The sequence below is a fragment of the Oreochromis aureus genome, linkage group 23, assembly GCF_013358895.1.
Source record: "Oreochromis aureus strain Israel breed Guangdong linkage group 23, ZZ_aureus, whole genome shotgun sequence".
NCBI classification, from domain to species: Eukaryota; Metazoa; Chordata; class Actinopteri; order Cichliformes; family Cichlidae; genus Oreochromis; species Oreochromis aureus.
Window position 1 is genome coordinate 21,599,115 of NC_052963.1, and position 22,149 is coordinate 21,621,263.

At 41.7% G+C, this 22,149-nt stretch overlaps 1 protein-coding gene across 1 annotated transcript; it reads right to left on the reverse strand.

Annotated features, from left to right (window-relative positions):
* Nucleotides 1–305: 305 nt before the first annotated feature.
* mrps9 (mitochondrial ribosomal protein S9) lies at nt 306–22,146 on the reverse strand. The gene is made up of 11 exons (XM_031755285.2): nt 22,010–22,146; nt 21,503–21,688; nt 15,675–15,737; nt 13,985–14,015; nt 13,817–13,896; nt 5,839–5,924; nt 5,672–5,747; nt 5,418–5,586; nt 3,325–3,433; nt 2,421–2,590; nt 306–671 (listed from the first exon to the last, which is right to left on the reverse strand). The coding sequence occupies exons 1-11, from the start codon at nt 22,094–22,096 to the stop codon at nt 580–582; spliced, it is 1,149 nt and encodes a 382-aa protein (XP_031611145.1). The 5' UTR covers nt 22,097–22,146; the 3' UTR covers nt 306–579.
* Between the last annotated feature and the right edge of the window lie 3 nt (nt 22,147–22,149).

A 22,149-nucleotide genomic window follows, 5' to 3' on the forward strand; every position in this document is an offset into this window, starting at 1 on the left:
GATTTCTTTATATAAAAACTTTATTAAACACATCACCACAGTTAACTTAGTTCAATCTAAAAAAAAAAAAAATAAATAACTTTTGCTTCAAAAACTGCATGGTTTGCCGTAAAATCGTTATTCCTGACTTTTAAAAAAAAAAAGTTAGCCTAGAGTCTTTAACATTTACTATAAAATAATCTCACACTATGGTGAACATAGGTACCTACCCTACCACCTAAGAAGGTATTAAAAAACAAAACAAAAAGGAAAAATAGTTTAAATTGTATTTTTTTTAAAAACAAGCCAAAATATCACAACCTTTATTTGTATTTTATAGAAAATCTTTAATTTATTAATTGATGTACAGATAAACAGTCCAAACTATGAATTTCTTATAACATGTCTCCATCTGGTGGCTGAAGGAGCTCCCTGCAGCGGGTGCGTCACAAAAACCTTGTGAGAAAGCATAGCACTTGGCACCAAGAGCTTAAAGAGGACAGAGTGACATCGCCTCTGGGGAGAAAAAAGCAGTTTCAGTGATGTCAGAAGTCAGTTTGAATGTTTTATATCCAAGCTCAGGTGGAACTGATCCGCCCCTCAGCGCTTCTTCCAGGTGAATTTCCGTCGTGCTCCCTCCTGTCCGGGCTTCTTCCTCTCCCTCACTCTTGGGTCAGGGGTCAGCAGACCAGCTGGGAAAAAAAAAAAAAGAAAATAACGAAATATAACTGAACACAGGCCCAGATGCGTAAATATTTATATCTCTATTAGTTCATTAGTACATGGAAGTCATAACACAATTAGTCCTTATGAGACTGGAGAGTGACATAAATATTTATGGTAGGGAAGATCAGGGTAACGTTTAAGTAAAAAAAAAAAAAAGTGCTATGAAAGGAATTAACAGGAAAAAAAACTATTAACAAGAATGAGAATCATAAACACAGCAGCAAACAACCACCTGTCACGGAGCTTTGTGGTCTCAGGAAAACCAGAGGTGATAAAACTAGGATGCACAGAAGCAAACCTCCTAAACTTACATTACAAAAAAGTACTGTTTTAAATTAACAAACACTGGGAGACCTTTACTGGCTACACAATAAATTCAAGAGTAAATAACTTTACTTCATTATAGTTAGCGAATAAAAAATGGTTAACTGAGAAAAAAAAAGAAAAGAAAAAAGAAAGCAAACTCTGGAGAAAATACTGTGCTGACAGTGTGTTTGGGATCACTGTCATGCTGAAAAATGAAGCTGTTATCAATCAGACGCTTCCTTGCATGGTAGATTAAAAATCTGATGGTACTTTTCTGCGTTATTGTCACAATTACTTATTGTCAGCAGATCAGACATGTGACCCTCCTGTTTCTGGTGACAACGAGCCGGCTAAACAACAACAGCTGATTATAAGCTAACATTATGCTAGTTAATGTTAGGCTCGTGCCTCCTGAAAATCCCTCTTTCCTTGAGATAAACTCTCATATAGTATGAGAATTTATTAACTAAGTGTCTGAATGCAGCAATTCAGTGAAACTTTATTTTAAGTGGAACTAAGAGCAGCTAACAGAGGCTAACAACGGCAAAATACAGCTTTGCTTAGTAACAGAAAATTTCAGGATATCGTCAACAGCTCAGGTCCAGAGTTACTTTGCTGCCTGAGAACACTCGCTACAGATGAACGGTGACTTGAGTGACTCGGGGGTAACCATCTCTGTTTTTTTATTGCCAAGTGTTGAAATTATTCAAATATGTTCATTTACAGTTTACAAAATGTGTTTTGTTTTTTTCCCTTTTTACACAAACAGTAGTAGAAACATGCCGACCAGGTGCGGCCTTTATGGGGTACAGTCAAAATGTAATATTGTTGATCTCTCCTTGCTGAATAAAACATGGCAGCTACCATAGCTAAGGCTGTGCACTTGAATTGGGAGGGGTAAAGCCTAGGTTATCCTCAGTTATACAAACAGACGGCTGCAGAACCAACAGCCAAGCAGTCATTCCTGTTATGCTTCTTTAAAGTCAGTGTGTAATGTAAATTCTCCATGGAGAAGTCTGCACGGTAACAAAAACCAAACAGGACCTTTGCACTAACCATCCAACAACAAACTTTACGTGACTGGGACCCAAGTAGACCCCCAGACTTCCCGAATCCCTGCTTAGGAAAACAGAACCCAGTTGAAGGCAATCTGTAATCTACTGACATCTAGTCATGAGATTTCAGACACTCTACCTAAAAGAACATGCTTTTCAGATACTGTTTTTCAGGCTTTACATGTCTTGTCCAGTTCTTCAAATATTTTAAGGACACACTGCACACCATGCTTAGAGCTTATGAGTGCTCTTTTAATCCCAAGTTGTAAAAGTATATCAGTGGTAGTAGTTATCAGACAGGCTGCTGCTGTAGGAGATAAAAACAAAACAAAACAACAAAGCAAAACTACCTACCTTGTCTCATCGCCTCCCCGTCTCCCTCAGACAGGAAGCTGAGCAGCGCACGGGAAATGGCGAGTCTCAGCGCCCCCGCCTGGCTCGACCTGCCCCCGCCGCTCACCGTACACTCCAAGTTGAAGCGGCCCAGCACGCCCATGAACTGCAACGGGAACATCAGCTGCTCTCTGAGAGGTATTTTTTTTAAAAAAGAAGAAGAAGAAGAAGAGAAAATGACCAAGAGATAATAAGGTGAAAGAATGAAACGTGGCTGAATGGGTAGACCAGGAGTGTGCACTATTTAACAGATAGCGGTATCAACGGCGGAGGCTTAGCTAATTTAATGTCTGGTTGGGTGACTTTTCAGACAAGCGTAGAGGATCCCGGCGCTGTGAAACGCTTTCTTTTACAATCTCACCACCACATATAACAGAGTAACTTCTGACTCAGCAGGAAGAGGATAAGAGTGTGTGTGAGTGTGTGTGAGTGTGAAAAAGAAAGTGTCTGTGTTCTGGATGGCGTCTTAGGCTGAATGGCCCATAGCTGCTGACAAAGTCAATTGTCACCTCTCTGCTCCAATTACAGCCCCGTCCTCACACTGCGTGACAACACCAGCTCTGGACATTCTCACACACAGACACACACAGAGACACACACACACACACACACAATCACTCAACTGTGTAATTAACTTACTACAAGGAGATAAATAAAAAACGAGGCGATGCTGTGAAGAGTGAAAAAGCTGCTTTTTTTTTTTTTTTTTTTTTTTTTTGGAGGGGTAGGGGTGGAGGGTGGAGAGTAAAACCCATCGCGTCTTGCATTTTAAGGAAAACGGTATCTGTGAATGAAGCAGTGAAGAGGCTGTGAGGTGGAAAGGCTTATTTGCTCGGAGTGGAAACCTTCGCGCTGCTCTCCTCACCTGTCCTGCAGCACGGGGAAGTACTGGAGGTAGTCCTGGCCGTTGATGGTAATGTGTCCTGAGCCGCAGTCCCGCAGGATCACCGATGAGTCTGACGTCTTCCTCCGACCTGAGTATGAAAATGAACCACAGTCTGATTTTTTATTTTAGACAGGAGTGTCATGATCCAGCTGAACTCTGGGGTGTCAGGTTTGCAAGTTTACTGCAAAGGTTACCTTTTTTGACCTTCCAAATCATCCCAGAAATGACTGGGAATGGAGGAAGTTACCTGGTCTCGCATGTAGCAAGAACACAAAACATTTTGTTGAGGCGAGGGAGGCATGACACATGATAATTTGGCAGAAATTACCCTCATTCATGGGCTCAATCAGACAATAGAAGGAATTTATACCCAGGAGGTGTCAGATTGATGATTGTTTGATGTAGACACTTACAGTGGTCTCTCTCCTCACCTGCTCCGTACATACTGATGATGTTTTGAACCAAAAAATTCCATCAGACCCTTTTTCACTGATTTTCAGTCCAATTCTTGTGTAATATGGGATGCCTCAGCCTTTTCTCCCTGTTTCCCTTCCTTAAGAATCGCAGTAGATGATGAGCTGAAGGTCCAGATGCATTTCTCCTGTGTCAGGTCTTTGCTGGTTTATTTCCTGACTCTTAAGGACATGACTTTCAGATACGTTTCATCTACTAATAGTTTTTTTGACCCGAAACTTCTTTTGTCCTCCAATTGTTCAGTTTCCTCAGTTTTTTTAAGGACACCCTACACACCATGCTGAGATATAAGTTTTTAGCTAACAGCTGTTTGAGAATCACCTTTTTGGTGCAAAAATACTATTTAATGCTAAACTGTGTTATCTTTGGAATTTTTCAGAGATTAAACAAAAGAAAAGGGTACAAATTGTGTGTTTTTGTGACAGGCTGCTAATAAAAAAGTGCCTAAAGATACAATTTAACAACACTGGTTCATCCCTTTAGCTAGGAGCTTTTTGTAACGTTTGAATGAGTCATAGTTCAGTGTTAAGTTGCCTAAAAAACAAAAACATTCCTCTGAAAATGGTCTGATACAACAACTGGAATGAAAACGACTGAAAAAGGAGTTGATGTCCAAAGAAATGCTCTGATAGATCCTCAGAGAGCCTGGAGAACTAATGCTTAAGAGCACTTAAAAAATTACTCTGGCTTTTTGGAAGCAAAATATAAAGAAGTGAGGAGGGGCTCAAGACCTTTGCTGTTTTTTTGTTTTGTTTTTTAAAATTTCCCCCAAATACTCTGAATTCCACAATAACACCACAATAACTGTGCAATGAAATTATTTGCATTTGTTTTTAAGCCTGACTAAATCTGCTCAGACTGTCACATTATCAGAGTTTTAGCCAAGACAGAAATACCAAAAACTGAATCTCCACAGACTGCCGTGTTCAAATGTCTGACGTTACAGATTAACGTGTTTACAGCTTACTACAAAAACAGTTTTGGTCTTGCTGATTTATCCATTTGTGATGGCTGTGCCTGGTCAACTTAAAAAAAACAAAACAGAAAAAGAAAAGAAAAACAGTCATCCACTTGACTACTGTTAGCAGTGTGGCTGCTTAGATTGACAGACATCCAAAAATAAACAGCTAATTTGAGTCACCCGACTGGACCCCTCCACCATGTTTGTGCCTTTTGGTCCACTTCTATTGGTTCATGTGTTTCATTTCATGGCTTGCTGTGTGGTACAGACCAGTGAAGAAGTTTGCTAAATAGCATTAATTAGCAGGTGTCCGTACAGTTTCTTGCCAATCTAAACTGATAACTTGGTTTTCCCACCTTTTCAACCTAAACCCCAACATGACAGCTGCTAACAATGCTAACACTGAAGCTCCACTATAACAAGAAAACAACAGGTGGTGAGGGTGGCCATTATTTCTATGCACACTGACCTCTAGTACACATGTACAGATCCCAAAAAGCCACATTAAAAAGGGTGAAATAAACCAAACATGTGCCTTAAACTGAGAGATTCCTTTTCTGGGTTAAACTGGTTTTTTTGGGTTGATTTTTAAAACTTAGTAAGATTTCTGAGAAACACATCGCTGTTGTTAACCTACCCTCCGCGGTGCTAAAGGCCACGCCATTTTCATCCTTCTCCAGTGGCGGCATCATTTGCTTCATGGACTGAGCCTCCAGCTGCCGACGGTATCGCTGGACGAACTCCTCCTCCGTGCTGCTGTACGGCATGGCGAGCATGCGCTCCATCAGCTTGATAAAACGGTCGTACTGAAGACAAATGCACAAAAATGCAAATCAAACTCTCGGACACAGAAGAGGTGGAAAATAGGATGACAAAAAGCGTAAAACCTACATCATGAGTAGAGATGGTCTCCACTAGTAACAGCTCCAGCTCCTCCTTTGTCAGCCACCGGCTCGGGCCGAGGGAGCTAATGGAAACAGGAAGAGATGTGAACTAAAAAAAACAAAGTGCCAAAACAGCTTTAAAGACTTTTGATTGTGGACTCTTCCTCCTCTTACATCAGCTGGGCATCCTGGGAGAAAAGTCCTTTGGCCCTCAGACGGTCTTGGTGCTTCTCGATTTTCAGGATTTTGCCATAAAGATCCTAAAACAAGAAAAGCTTTCCTCAGTCTTATAGAAAAATCTTACTGAACACAAATCAGAGTTGAAAACGGGATTTTAAGGCGAGCATCTTTCTCCATTGCCCATCCTGGCCCTCCGCAGTCAGATTTAAGCCCTACATCAACACTGACGTGGGGCCTAAAAATCCAACCGAAGCTTTCGAAAACGAGGAAACGTTCAGCCATATTCTAACCAGAAGAGGAGGGGAGGGGACAGTTTGGAGGAAATTCTTTCTTTTTTATGTATAAAATTTTACCCATTTCATAGACTGAACAACTAATGAGTGATGGAAATGGAGTGATCTGCCCAAAAGCCCTTTCTTCTGTTTAGGAAGTAACTTTCATTCCCAGGAAGCCTTTTCCCCTCCTTCAGGCAGCTGTTTTTCTTCCTTATGTTAAAGTCTAAAGCGCCAAAAGGATTATGAAAATAACCACAGCACTTGTCTGACTCTCTCTTCTCTGTGGCCACAGAGGAACGGTCAAACCTTGCTGATTGGCTGCATTCGCACAGCACCTTCTGGCAGGGCAGCGCAGAGGTGTGCGAGGGTTGATTTGTGCTTTAGGAAGAAATCATTGTGACACGATCATAAAGCACCGATTCACTGCTCTTTATTTTGCTAACAGCTTTTACACCTACCTCGCCCAACTGCTGCTGATTTTTGGCACAATCCTGCTCATTGAACTCATTGAAAGCATAAAAGTCAAAGTCTGAATGTTCTGTGTACGGTTACTGATCATTTCTGCACAATAAAAGATGGATGAGGTACAGATTTCTTTGTCAACATCTTTTTTTAATTGAACCTAAACGTCACAAGTGACGCCCTAAGGCTCCATCCATCTTTTTGACTCTAGGCTTATTTAGTACAGCATGAGGTTTATTTCATAAGTCTTCAAACAAGAGACCGAGACCATAGATTTATCAGTAAAGAGTTTACTGAGGCCATAATTGGAGGCTCATTTTCACATGGATTTCTACACAGTTGGACTACTTCCTGTGACCAGAGTTGCAAGTTTAAGACACCTCAGAGTCAAACTGAATCATTGTTAAGTGACTTTAGACATACGCCAGATGGGCTGGTCTGAGTATTTCAGAAACTGCTGATCTGCTAGGATTGTCCCACACAACCTTCTCCAGGGTTTACAAAAAAAATAGTTTGAAAAAGAGAAAATGTCCCGGTGACATCAGAGGTCAGATGAAAATGATGGTTTCCATGTGATAGGAAGGCAACAGTAATTCAAGAAACTACTCGTTAGAACCAGTGTGTGCAGAAGAGCATCTCAACAGCAGCAGAAGACCACACGGGCCACTGTGGTCCTCAGGAAACTGAGGCTATAATTCACACAGGCTCACCAAAACTGGACAATAGAAGTTTTGCAGATCTGAATCAGGACGACTTCTGCAAGTTTCAGTTGGTAGGGTCAGAATTTGGTGCAGACAACATGAAAGCATGGATCCATCCTGCCTTATATCAATAGTGTAATGGTTTGGAGGATATTTTCTTTATACACCTCTCTGCATTTAATCATTAGTCATTATTAATCTCTTCCACAGTGTATCTCTTGTCCTGTCTTAAACCCGTCACCCCTACTGGTCGCAGCAGATTGCCACGTCTCCCTGAGCCTGGTTCTGCTGGAGGTTTCTCTTCTGTTAAAAGGGAGTTTTTCCTTCCCACAGTCGCCAATTTCTTGCTCATATTGGGGTCATTTAATTGTTGGGTTTTTCCTCTCCAAAGAAGCTGTAACTAATGAATTGGCCAGCGAGCGTAGAGTCCAAGACCCAGACGGTTCAAGACTGTAAAAGATACTAATTTCTTTGCAGCCTTGTTGAGAAACTGAACATAAAGAACTTCATATCAGCCTTTAGTGAAAAAAACCTAAAAATTATGAGAATAAAAGTAGATTACAACTAAACACTTTTAAAGGATAAAAACTCTTTTCTATTTTTCTACTAATTTTCTATTAGTTTTCTTTACAGTTTAATTTCAGTCAGTTTGTAACGTCATGACGCATTTGCGCATCTATTGTGTAGTAAAATTGACCTCGGCAACTGTGCTGCACATGACTGAAGCAGAGCTGGGAAGGAGCAAAAAAAATGTGGAGTTAAAAACCTGACACTAGTTTCGCTCAGCGGAGGATTAACGCCGCGCTGAGGGTAACCTGGGGAGAATGTGTCATGGCGACGGACACAGACAGAAAGGCAGACAGACGGTAGGGTAAGAGCAGGGGGAAGAGGAGGAGGAGAGGGTGGGCATGCTGGTCACGTCCCCGAGGCAGCCCCCACCCCCGCCCCACCCCACCTTAGCCACCCAGCGCCTGGGTGAGAACTCATTTCCCCGTCAATTATTCACCAGATGTTTGTTTAATTCCTTCTTGATAGAGTGTGCCTAATCCGCTGCCACTCTGACCAGCGACAGAGGGGTACGAGAGGAGGAGAGAAAAAGAAAATCAAGCAAACATCAAGCAAAAACCAATTTTCTTTACAAAAAGAAAAAAAAATACAGTAATAGAAAAATCAGAAAAAAAGAAGGCGAGAGGAGAGGGCGGCTTGAGTTACATGTGTGCAAACACTGGCTCCTACAATGGCGAAGAATAATTCGCATGGATTGGCGGGATGAAAGGAGGAGGCGGCAGAGGAGGGGGGCAGTATCTGGATACATTTAAGTCGAGGCTGTTACAGAGACAGACAGTCAATAAAGGCTCTTCAAATGCACGTTCAGAGCTCCGGCTACGTGAAGACGAGGCATTAACTACGAGCATTTATCCGGTCTTCGTGTGGAAAAGGAAGGCGAGTTCTTGGGCCTCCCTGGAGTTGTGGCCATAAAGGGTTCAGCGGAGCAGCGAGCAGGTTAATGTGCCGCGCCGGCTGAGAGGAGAGCAGCCGAGCACGAAGGCTGCTTCTGTACACGCCACTGCCCCCTCCTGGCAACGCTCCCGGGGCTTGTGAGACAGCGAGACGATAGGTAAAGGGCAAAGGATGGGAAGGACGGGAAAGACAGACATGTCTGACATACCTATTTAAACCCACAGCAGGGGGTGCAGATTACAGCTGCAGGGCAAAACGATGTGTGCGTGTGTGTGTACAAATATTCCCATATCATCCCCCTCTTCTCTCTCTCCTTCTCTGTGTTGCAGATACAAGCAGACAGAAGAAGCGTGAACAGTGTGGCTGCTCATCTGCCCCACTCATCCTCCTCTTCATCACCCAGCCCTGCTTCCCTCCAAATCCCCGAGGAGGAGGTCTTCCCCGTAGTGGGACAAAGCCTGACAACCAGACACCTTTGATGGGAGTCAAATCCTGGACATAGAAAAATAAAACTACACGTTTATTCCAATCAAAAGAGTTTTAAAATTCTGTTGTGTTTGTATCTTTGTGTCAAATGACTGTTTTGCTATTACACAGGCCAAACACATCCTTTGATCTTTTTTAATACAAATGATCTCGGCACTGCAGGATGGACAAAAATGCACTGAAATTAATTTTCTTAGTGGATTCTGGATATACTTCTGATGTGCGTTTACTTTCTGTTGTTCTAGTTTTTTAATTTTTCCTCTTTTGCGGTCTCAACACCAGTGTACGGTTTATCTTCACTTTAAGAGGCTTGAAATGTTTGTATATTTCATTTGTTCATTAAAAAACTGAACAAAAATAAATGATCTTGAGGTCAAGGTCACCAATATCGAATACCTATGCTACCAACTTAAAAATCTTAGGTGACGTCTTTCTGGAGTCACTGTGTTCACAAGATTTTCAGAAAACTTGACCTCTGACCTTGACCTCAAATTTAAATATGGTCTGACTATTGGTGACCACTGATATTCGAACTCTCTGAGATTTGTAGTAGATGAACCTAAGACAGGAAAACAGGTCCTGTTTGGTATGTTTAGTAAGCACCCAGAGAGCAGGTCTGGGTGCTTAGGCTAAGCCGATCCCAAAGCCACCCTCAAACATCACATGTATACAGACACAGACAGAAGAGGATGAGGGGAATGAGAATCAGTATGTATGTAAGTGCTAATTGGTGCCCCCTGAAAGCCTGAACTGAGCAGTTTCTGTCATATTTCAGGCCTGCTCATAGAACAAAATGCACGGGTGCATCAGAAGTTAGTGAGGGTGGTGTCTGCCTACGGAGTACGGAGCTATCCTTGGAAAAACTCAACCTATTTTAATGGTGTCAAAATCACATCTTTATTGAGATATAATGAGGTGTCAAAACTCCTCATTAAAGGTGCAGGGGAGGTCACCAAATGTTGTGTTTACGGGGGAAAGAGTTACGATTAAGGATCTGAGAGCCAGCACTGGGGTGCCTCGACTGCCTTCTGTTTACACGGACAGACTGACTGAACAACACGATGTTAAAGGTCAGAGATTCAGAGAACAGTGAGCCAGCCTGTGACTGTGTATGTGCTTATTTAAAGAAAAGTTGCTAAAATGATATAAAAAGTTGCAAAACCCAGTGACAAATGTGTTAAGTTTGCAACAACGAGGCAAACTAACGCACAATGTCAAGTTGAAGAGGTGAGATGATAAACATCTCCACATGAAGAAAATAGAGTCTGTAATTAGCTTAAACAATAAACCTCTGCAGGTGGGCTTGTGTCTGATTATATAACTGCGACATCAGGTAAGGAAATCACCCCAGACTTGAATTAAAGATAATAGATGTCTGTGCTGTGATTTCGGCTGTATTTAAATGTAAAATAATCACCGAGGGGCAAAGTTAGATGCAACAAAAGCTCTAGTACTTTTATTCTGTCACACGGTGCACAGCCTCGGTATGAGCGCTGTGAGAGCAACAGAAGCAGGAATGTCCATGTTTTTTGCAAGTGCCATTCTTGATGACTAAGACTCTGGAGGAAAATGGCATGTGATGCTCACTGCTTAGACTAAAAGCTGAAGATGTACAACAAAACTATTATTGAAATGCCAATATTGACCAACGAATACCTACACAACAGACGGATATTCAGGTACAACCCCCCCCCCCAAAAAAACAAACAAACAAACAAACCCAAAACTGAATTCCTTTGTGCTAAAAGTCCTTACAAGTCTTCAAGAGCTCTAACAAAAATAAAATCCTCCATCAGTTTTGTTTGTTGGGATTTGGGGGCTGGGTGATTAGGCATTCCACAGGGATCCATTCTTGGACCTCTTTTATTTATACTTTACACAATATTATCTCTGTCATATGCAAATTTTTATGCAGAAGACACAATTTCATATGCCACCGTCTCTTCCCTTGATCTGACCATTGCAAATCTGCAGTTGGCTTCCGATAAATTTTAGAAATCTGCTATTGCACATAAACTTGTTTTAAACAGTGACCAAACTAAATGCATGATATTTACATGATTTACAAGGTCACCTAAAAGTATCCGGCACTACCCTCCATATTCAAATGCTTCATAGTCATAAAATCCAAATGGTTGACTGATAGAAATCCTCGGGCTGGATGATTTTAAAAAAGAAATGTTTTTAAATACTGGGATTTTTCTGAGTTCATTTTGAAAACATATCTCCGTCTATGTCAAAAAGCAAAAAAGCAAAACATTAAGGACGGTCAAGAGCGTACAAAACCAACAGGTAATGATGCAACCCTCATCGTGAAGAAATGTTTGCCAGTCAAAAGCCCACAAACAATAACAGAGCGCACAATTTTTTGAAAATCTTCACCCTGGCCGGAGTTTTTCAAAAGCTCAATTTTCAGTGATCCAAAATGCCATTTATGTGTGGACGCCGACTGAGAAGCTACATCCAAATTTTCAGTTTTAACGCGCTGGTATCAGTTCCACACAAAAGAAAAACTAACCAATCAAGTCATAAATAACAGTACGCGAATAACATGGGCGATATGGCCTAAAATCCATATCACGGTATAATTTGAAGCATGTGCGGTAATGATATATATCGCGATATATTCTTTTCTTCTGTATAACGTATTTTACACACTATAAGGCACACTTAAAATCCTTCAATTTTCTCAAAAATCGCCAGTGTGCTTTATGTATAAATTCTGGCTGTACTTACTGACCTCGAACCGATTTTATGTAGTACACGGCGCGCAGAAATCTGTCAAAAAATGTTTTAGTACGACTTTGGTAAGCTATGAAAGCGCACCGCTTGATGGATTGCCGGAGCATTATGGCTGCCGTAGTCAGGAGCCTCACGGAGTAATCTGGGTCCCAAAGTCAAACTAACACTGCGGCATCACTGAGAGTTAAAGACTGTCTAAATTCTTGCACTTTTAATAAAATGATCAGCGTTGCTGCTTTACCAGGTGCAACAATTAAGTTTAACATCCAGGCATTCATGAAAACAGAATTTATTACATTCACGGGAGTTAGAAGTTAGCAGGAAGTTATCTCGCTAGTTTCCACCTAAACATGATATATCATGTTCTGACTGAGAGATTTCTGAAAAAATTTAAACGTACAGCTCTGCTATCACTTCCAACATAAATGAAGACAGAAAACTAAACAGCAGTGACGTTTGTAGGGTTACTGAAGTTGGGGTAGCTGGTATATAATGATGTGCCATGTGATTGCTAGCAAAACAGCTACGTTAGCATAACATTAGCACAGTGAAGCTGAAGGATGAACGCTAACTTTTTTCCACCCAATAAAAGTTAACGTGAGGGTTTCTGGTGGTTAGGGACAAATGCAATTGCATGGCAGGATGCTGTAAACGGACCAAACTTCAGTCAGGAGAACAAATGAGATAATCCATCCACAATACGAGGTTAGTCATTAATATACTGCAACAACATGGGAATAGAGCAGCTGCGAGAGAATTCAGCATTAATGAATCAATGGTACGAAAGTGGAGGAAGCGCAGTTTTTGGCTTTCCCCATATTCCAAAAGTGCTTCGTCTCTTTGCTATTACTGTCGCTTGGCATAATTTGCAGATGATATTGTTTGCAGCCACTGCAATGCTTTCAACCAAAACAGGCGCAGCTTGATGACACCATCAACATGCGCTATCGCGGTAGAGCGGTATAGTTATAATATCTACCGTTGGCCAAATTTATATCGTTTCTACCGTATACCGTTTATACCGCCCACCCCTAATCTGGTGTAGTGTAACAGCTTTACTTCCTTGGTGGAAAAAGTTGTCTGATGGCAGTTGGAGCAGGGAAATAAATATAATATATGTACTATAAATACTTAAATTCATAGCGTTTTCCAACAACTACATCAGCTGACAAGAACTGCATTTAAATGTGAGCTATGAAACTACATCTCATAGTGACATGCAGCCTATATTACAAAAACAACCTTTCGCTGCAATTTGAAAACAAGCTAAAACAAAAATTACATTCATGCAGGGCTATAAAAAATATCTTCAGCTACAAGAAGAACAGGAAGTCCTGCAGCAGATTGTGGGTTAGTCCTGACCTCAGACTGTAAGTACAGAAACAGACTCTTGGCTATGCCATAAAAACAAAAATTAAAACTACTGTTGGTACTATGTTTTGCAAATTCACGGTACATAGATAAACCTTCGGTATGACACATGAAAGATAAGCTCAAAAGGTTCAACATGAATCCAAATCAGGTGAAAATAAGCCTCCATCTCTGCAGCAGGTTCCCCCCGGAGATTCGCATGTTAAGCTGGACTACCTCTGACCTCCTGCTCGCCTCACCTTCCTCTATTCTCCCACCTCTTCCCTCACACCGCTGCGTGGAAAAGAGGATCTGACTCCGCTGCTCCTCCAGGGAACGGCACCGTCTTCTTTCAACTCACTCTGTCTGAATAGGATATGACCCGAGGGTGCGGGAAGCAGGGAGGGAGCAGGTGAGGAAGAGCTGGGGATTTGAGGGGGATGAAGGTTTAACTGACAGCGCTGCTCGGTGCTCCAGCTGTACTGCCGTACTCACATGCATGAGGGAGTAGTAGGACTGCTTGCCGGTGTAAAACAGGAAGTGAAAGGGCCGCCCGTCTGCTCCCCACTGGACAGCTTTATGGAGAGGAAAGTGAATCAGCTCTGGAAACCCTCAGTTAAAAAAAATGAATAAAAAAATGCATTCAGGAGCAGATTTACATACCTCTTTGCTTGGGAAAGATTTCATCAGGATGCTGGAAATAAAAACAGATTTGTTTCAGTAAAAAAAATAAATAAATAAAATCAAACAACTGGTGATGCATAGAGCTTTAAAAGCCACCACTCCTGAGCTCTACTCAGGAACCATCTTTTGCTTCTGTTTACCCTCAAACTCACTGATGTACCAGAGAAGTACCTGTGTTTGTGATGTTTATATGTACACTAATGACCACAGTGAACGAGACAATTTACCAACCTACCTGAGATCAAACTGAAAAGATCGAGGACATTTCATCATAAAAGCACCAGAACTGATGCGTTCTATCAAACTGCTGCTCGTGTTTCCACTGTAGACCCACCAATATTAGAGAAATCACTCAGCACTGAGCTCGTTTTTTTGTTTGTTTTTTTATATCCCTTTCAATCTCAACAAAGAAGAAGAAAAAAGAACAGGTAAATTGAACAGAACACATCTCTAAACTAAATTTGTTTTATTTGTTTTTTTCTATTTTAATACTTCACTACATATTTACTTTAAGAAAAGGGCAAAAAATGTTTGGGACAATATGAAACAACAGTGCTGGTGTCTATAAAAACTGGTTTTGAAGAAAGTGGAGCCCTGTCCCAGTTCAGATTTTATTTTTGTTTTTGTTGTGCCCACCATGGAACGTGTCCTCCTGAGAAGTTCTTGTCCAAGATCATAGATGGTAAAGAAATTGTTAAACGTGGTACTGTGACCCTCACAGTCCTGTATTACATAGCATGCATAGCTGGTTTTTGCATCGCATCACATTATGTCGTATTTACCCGACTTGCTGTATTGCCAAAAGCAGCATTTCCCATGAAAAGGGGCAAAACATTCATCTACTGTCAGCTCTGGGCCTGGGTTAAACATCAGTACACCTATCTCTCCCAAACATCCTTAATGGGAGCAAGCTTGTCAGATGTTGCTCTGGCATCTCTGCTGTAAAATCTGAGGACTCCTGATATTATATTAAAAGGTCTGAAGTGTGATTGTTGCCTGGAAAATAGTTCTGCCTGTTGATACGTCCCATCAGTGGTCTCACTGCTGGATCTGTACACTTCAGCAGGAACAAGACAAGTATAAGGTATTCTTCATCAGTGTTATTCCAATATTCATCAGACGTATCTGTGTCCACTGGTTGATAATCTACATCGTCGTCCTCCACAGAAACTGCTTGGCTTATTGTAAATCTGCTTATTTTTGCACGCTACAAACTGGAGATGTGTACTGTGCAAGCTAGCAACTAAACCTTTTCATGTGGACCTTTTGATTTAAGCAGTGGGGATAAAGGGGGCTGTTTGTTCAGGGAAAGAGACAAACAGGTAAAGAGGGAAACCCCCAACGTCTCTCTGACAGTTAGTGACCTCACGGTGTGTTTTGTGTGTTTTGGCACTAATTATTGTTTTATAGTCTCATATTATAACTGGGTTGAAACCGACCCCAACAACACAAAGATCAGAATTTTCACCAGAGCATTTTATCATTTTGTAAAATTCAATTTTTGTCTTTTGTTTTGTTTAAACAGAGATTCCTGACAATGTGAAAAAGCCTTGAAGCAATAAACTAATTTAAAAGATGTTGCCACGATGACAGGAAGGTTAATGGAAGTAAATAGGGGGGAAAAAGAGAAATGCTTAACCAACAAGGAAATTAAACCGTGCAGTCTTACCTTCATGAGCGGCCGAGCTCTCTTCTCAAACAGGCTGGAGGGAAAAAGGTACGCGATGCTTTTCTGTGGGCGAAAAACAGAGAAACAAACAAACAAATAAATACATAAATAAATAAATAAATAAAGGAGATGGCAGTTTGAGAGATGATGGCACATTATGACAACGCTGACATGTCCACACAACAGAGGTCACACCAACAAAGTGACAGAGTAAGAGGCGCAAGCTGCTTGCAGGTTCAAGGAAAGGCGAGCAAGGTGTGTGTGTGTGTGTGTGAGTGTGAGTGAGAGGAGAAAACAAGCAGAAAAAGGCACAAGTTTAGGCTTTGTTGACAGCGAACAGAGGACACTGTGGATGTCTAACAGTTCACTCCGAGTTCATCCTCTGCTGTGTGTCTGTGTGTGTGTGAGTGTTATTAGCAGGGCTACAGATGGCATTGAAAACGTGTGTGTGAGGGAAGAAAGGCCCGCCGTCCTCATCAACACAGCCTGCTCATCTCTCTCCCTCTTCATCCCACCATCTCTGCATTCCTCTTCCTCCTGTCCTGCTCTCTCTGTCGGTTCAATTAGCGAGGCAGCAGGTGCTGCGGGGAGAGAGCAGGTTGCTGCCTTTAAGGTTGTCAAAACGACGGAAAAGTAGGAAGAAAAAAGGGGGCCGGTCGAGGGAAATGTCTGCGCGAAAGCTGTGAGAGGCAGGAAGAGGAAGACAAGTGAGGCGAAGTTAAAGGGTAGGAAAAAAAAAATAAAAGGAGGAGGAAAGGGGAAAGACGGGGAACAGATGAAGACGCACCTGTGCGTCCCCAGAGAGTCGACAGAGATGTGGAAGAGCTCCCCGAGGGGGGAAAGACGGAGTGGCAGAGGGGAAAAGACGACTTAGCAGAGCCACAGCGCACAAAGATTTTTTTTTTTAACTTCATGGTGAAATAGGAAGCTGCAACAGGACAGAGTAGTGGAGGAAAAGATCAAAGGCGAAGATGAACAGAGTTATTTTAAACCTACAAAACCACGAGTGAAGATTCAAAACTTCACAATTTCACCGCACGATACAATATCTGTGAGATTTTTTAACATTTTGTAATATGTTGAGTATTGCAATAATATATACCCTATTTTTCGGACCATAAGGCGCACTGTCGATGAACGAGTCTGTTTTCATACATAAGGCGCACCGGATTACAAAGCACATTAAGCGAAACAAAACAGTCAGATAAGTCAAACTTTACTCAACTCATTCTTCTTGCTTCCTCCACTTCCGTACCATTGATTCAATAATGTTGAATTCTCTTGCAGCTGCCGTATTCCCGTGTTGTTGTGGTATATTAATGACTAACCTCATATTGTGGATGGATTATCTCAGTTGTTCACCTGACTGAAGTTTGGTCCATTTACAGCATCCTGCCACGCAATTGCATTTTTCCCGGGAAGTCTCCCGTTAACTTCTATCGAGTGGAAAAAAGTTAGCATTCATCCTTCAGCTTCACTGTGTTTATGTTATGCTAACATAGCTGTGTTGCTAGCAATCACATAGCACATCATTATATACCAGCTAGTCCAACTTCAGTAACCCTACAAACGTGTTTAGTTTTCTGTCTTCATTTATGTTGGAAGTGATAGCAGAGCTGTACGTTTTAATTTTTTCAGAAATCTCTCAGTCAGAACATGATATATCATGTTTAGGTGGAAGCTCGCTAGCTAACTTCCTGCTAGCTTTTAACTCAGCTAAATTTAATAAATTCTGTTTTCATGGATGCCTGGATGTTAAACTTAATTGTTGCACCTGGTAAAGCAGCAACGCTGATCATTTTATTAAAGATGAAAGAATTTAGACAGTTTTTAACTCTCAGTGATGCTGCAGTGCTCGTTTGACTTTGGCACCTGAAGCGGACAGAGTTTTGGGCCCAGATTACTCCGTGAGGCTCCTGACTATGGTAGCCATAATGCTCTGACAATCCATCAAGCTGTGTGGTTTCGTAGCTGACCAAAGTCATACTAAAACATTTTTTGACAGATTTTTGAGCGCCATGTACCACATAAAAAAGAAAAAAAAAGAAAATTAAAGGATTTTAAGTGCGCCTTATAGTGCAGAAAATACGGTACTGCAAATAATGTTCTCAAAGTTAGACTTTGCCAGTATCTGTTTATCTAATAAGATAAAGCTGTCTCACTTCAGTTATTGAGATTGTCAAACAACCCAACGCTCACTGAAACCTGCCGTAAAAGTTGCCATAACAGCCAACTTGACAAATGAATGGAGTCAAGTTGGCTGTTACATGAAACCAGTTTCTAATAATACAGCAATTAAGTGTGATAAATAATACAAAGACAGAAATTCATATTTAACTATTATATTTTCACTCAGCAGCCTTCCAGTTCTGGGAGGGTCCTGTGCTGGATTTTTTCCCAATGCAGCCAGTTTAATATAAGTTTACTCGACTAACACTATCTCAGCTGCATGAGATTCCACAACTGTACTCAAATGTATAATTTTTTCAAAACTCAGTTTGGCTAAATAAGACAAATTCTTTCAAGTTGCAGCTTCCAAAGACTAAAGACCAAGTACTCTATATAAAAGATGGACTCCTACTGCCTATGGTAGACCCAGTTTCCCTTTATTTTTTCAAATACAGTAGCAGATAGTCTCTAACTGGTACATTCTTTTATTTTTGTTTTTCAATTCTTACCGGTAACAGCTTGTAGGTATACTACTGCCGCCTTTCGGTTGTAGTAGTGTGTTACATCCTACAGGAACCAGTTAAAAACAAGCAGACTATGAGCTTCAAGATCATAAATAGCTGCATGGACAATTTATATATAATTTAATGACTGAATAGTCAAAAATTGTGATCATCGCTAACAAGAACACGACCAAAACTAAAGCACAAACTTCATGAATGGTTTTTTGAATGGCAGTTAAGCTTTACCTGTATTCATATGTATGAATTATACCGTTGCTATGAAGGGAGAAGCTAGCCTAGTTGGAAATTTTAACATGATGTGGGGACTGACTCACTATCGGAAGCAGCCTCAAGTGGCCATTAGAGGCCATTACGCTTCTATATTTTTCAACCTCTTTATTACCTCTAAAATCAGAAATCAGCTTTTATTCGTCTTTGTTTAACCCAATAATGTTCTAAGCACTTTATAAACAGTTCCCTGAAAAATGTTTCATTTATTGATGATTAATCTTATAAATATAACTGTTTCAGTGCTCATTTACTTGCAGGTAAATTTAGCTCAAAAAGTCTCCCGAGTCCCAGAAAAAAGAAAAAAAAACAAATAAATAAAAAAATCAGAGTTTAGTTTTCAGCAGTCAGAAGAGATTTTTCGGGCCTTTCTAGGTTTGTGCTCTGTATTAATTCCTCCTCCTGGCTGTAAACATCCTTTTGATTTTCCCCGGGTCTTTATCACCGTCACACCTGAAGAGTCTGGACTCCAAACTGGAGCGCAGGGATTTCTCAGGTGCCCCACTATGCACCTCTGCAGTCCTCCCAAATTTTCCTCTTTCCCTCCACGCATCCAAGTCCGGGCTGCTGGCCGTCGCTTCGGCTTTCACAGCCTGGCACAAACAGCTCACTTCATTATTTGTGAGGGGCACTGGGGACCGGACGAGGGACGGGTGGGAAATCGAGCTAAATGGTTGGAGCAGTGAGGGCTAATGTATTGCCAAAAAAAAGAAAAAAAGAAAAATCACAAACAGGCTTTGGGTGCGTTTAAGGGCGTTGCTAATAGCAATGATGCAGTGAATTAGACAGACGCGGCCCCACCTGCCTGCTGCACGTGGAGCCAGACGACGCTAATGATGCTTACAAAGAGGGGAGGCTTTAAACGGATCAAACTTCTGCCCGCAACACAGGATAGGATGGTGTGAGGGGGAACGACATACCAAAGATGGCCTACGGTGGATTCAAAGCCACCATGCTACAGTAGGAATCTACACTGCCGCACAAACTCAGCATTTCAGAGACTTACAGCTCACTGTTCACTGCTAAAGACTCCAAAATTTATTGTTTTTAATTTACAGAAATGTTCCTAAAAAGGAAATTCACACAAACAGGAGTCAACCACAGTTTGTTTGGGACTTTTTTTAGTGGCGTATTAATCCACATTTAGTTCCTTTCTGAGCATTTGACTGAGATGTGATATAAATATGCATCTGCATCTGAAAGGCTCAATCATCCAATACAGTTCAATGGTAAGATTTTAATAAAACAAACTTCCTATTTTTCCCCCCTTTTTATTTGAACAAATGCTTAAGGAGTCCAGAAGAACATGTGTTACATAAAACACAGAGTGAATAAGATATGAAACATCCAGATGTGCACCACCAAAGATTCATTAACCCTTTAATGCCCAAGTATGACACAGGCTGCCTGGATTTATTTTGTAAATCTGGCTTCTTCTCACTTGCATTTCCTCAGTAGTTCAGAACTTCCGGAATGTCTCGGTAAAGCTCGACTACTGTTCCTTCTGTAACCACTTCCAGCACAAAAGCAGATGGCATTACGCTCATTTAAAACTGGGTGTAAAAAGGTTAAAAGACTGGCTGTTGAAGATGGCAGCAGGAAACACAGAGAGCACAAGGAGGCATCAGCAGCTGTGTAGTTCAGCAGAAAGTGTGGCTGCAGGGTGGTTGTTGTAATCTCAGATATGAGGATTAGCCTTTTGTCTAGGGTAGGGCTGCCACGATTAGTCGACTACTCACGATTACGTCGACTATCAAAATCGTCTACGACAAATGTAATAGTCAACGCGTCGTTTGAAGCTTTGTAAGATTCTGAAAGACGCAGGAATAAGTAGTAGGATTTAAGAGTGTAATAACGGACTGAAACTGAGGGTGGCAGCAATGCATCTAACAGGATGCCAGCTGCACTTAAACCCCAAAGAAGAAGAAGCAGTCTCCGGTATTGTAGCTGTGTCCAAATTCAGGGGTTGCATCCTTTGGAGGCCGCATTTGTAGGCCGATTACATTACAGCGATGTGACGAAGACTGTCCAAATTCGAAGACGCCTCCAAATGCGGCCGACAAATGCGCCCTGCTTTTCCTCAGATTTGAAGGATGGGTCAGATGTATCCTTCGGAGCCCAACCTATCCCAGAATTCATAGCGCGGCCCAGCCAATTCCAGTTTCCAACAATGGCAGCATATTTTCAGGCGAGAATGTAGCTGTGTAAACTTCAAATATCTGCTTGGTTTATCAAGACATCACATATTTGTAAAAGTGCTCCGACATTTTCAGAGATGTCTGTTACCCACCAGCTCGATAGCTAGCCAGGGTTCAAGGCTCACTATAGCCGGCGAGAACACCGAACTCCCGGCACATCGTTTTCATATCGACTAGTCGACTATCAAAATAATCGTTTGTGGCAGCCATAGTCTAGGGTCACCTGCATTTCCCAGTAGCAGGAGAAAAGACAAGAAAGGAGAGTGCTGGGGCAGATTTCAGATACTACACAAACACTGCGACATTACTTTCACACTCCAAGCCAGATGAGATCACTCACTCACACCAGCTTTCTGTTGATTTGCAGTTATATTTTCTATATTTTCTTTTCTAAAGTGTCAAAATTAAGTGACCCCTGCCCAGGCCAGCTCTTGAACTACATCAGTTACACATACCTTTGCAAACATCACTGTCAAGTACTCAAGACTCACTAAAGAAGTGCTGAAAATCCCCAACTGTGTCATGTACAGTTCAAAGCTTAAAATGGTGCAAAAATCACATGAAAACCTCGCCGTTCTCATCTTTTTATCCTTTATTTCCCACATAAAGCATCCTGCCGATGATGCTGAAGAAGCTGCTGCCAGATTCTTTCTAATTGAAGTGAACTTACATCGATGTCCTCCTGGGTGAAGTTCTCGGAATCTTCTCCCATCATGTTGGCCAGGTGGCGTTTCCCGATTTCATACTCCTCCACCTGCTTTTGGATGTACTCCAGGGTGAACTTCTCCGGCCCAGCGGCCGCCAGGTTCTTCCTGCACAGGGCAGAGCTCACACATACCTGCCTGCTCAGCAGCACCTGGGGACGGGGGGAAAAGAGCCATTATTGTCAAACAAACATCCAGAGCAGCTCGAAAATACAGCCGAATTATAATTAAGAGCTCAGTAAACTGAAATAAAGCACCTCAAAGACCGTGGGACCTTCATGAACCTACAGACGAGGTGACAGGTTCTTAATTTAAATATCCGTCAGTGGAGTTTTGGCTAACAAACCCTGCTAGAAGCCGCTAACTCAAGGACGAGGCTGTTTCGGCCTTTATTTAAACATATTCGCGTGAGTTAAAGGTGAAATAAGGAGTTAACGTGTCACACGCTACGTTAATTCTACCTGCTGGCTTACCTGCGTGGCTACTGTATTTATACTCGAGCTGCATTTCGTACATTTCCCCAGAAACGAGCCCACGGTCCGCACACAGGACGCCGCCATCTTTGCTGACAGCGGTGACGTCCGAGGCGGAAGTTGTCTACGTCAGAAACACG

What these genes read in the sequence shown, in the direction of transcription:
- mrps9 (XM_031755285.2), bottom strand. Translation starts at nt 22,096, where the DNA reads ATGGCGGCGTCCTGTGTGCGGACCGTGGGCTCGTTTCTGGGGAAATGT. An exon ending in GAGCTCGGCCGCTCATGAAG is followed by an intron (nt 14,016 to 15,674) that starts GTAAGACTGCAC and finishes TTTTATTTCCAG; the next exon opens with CATCCTGATGAAATCTTTCC. An exon ending in AGACCATCTCTACTCATGAT is followed by an intron (nt 5,587 to 5,671) that starts GTAGGTTTTACG and finishes ATTTGTCTTCAG; the next exon opens with TACGACCGTTTTATCAAGCT.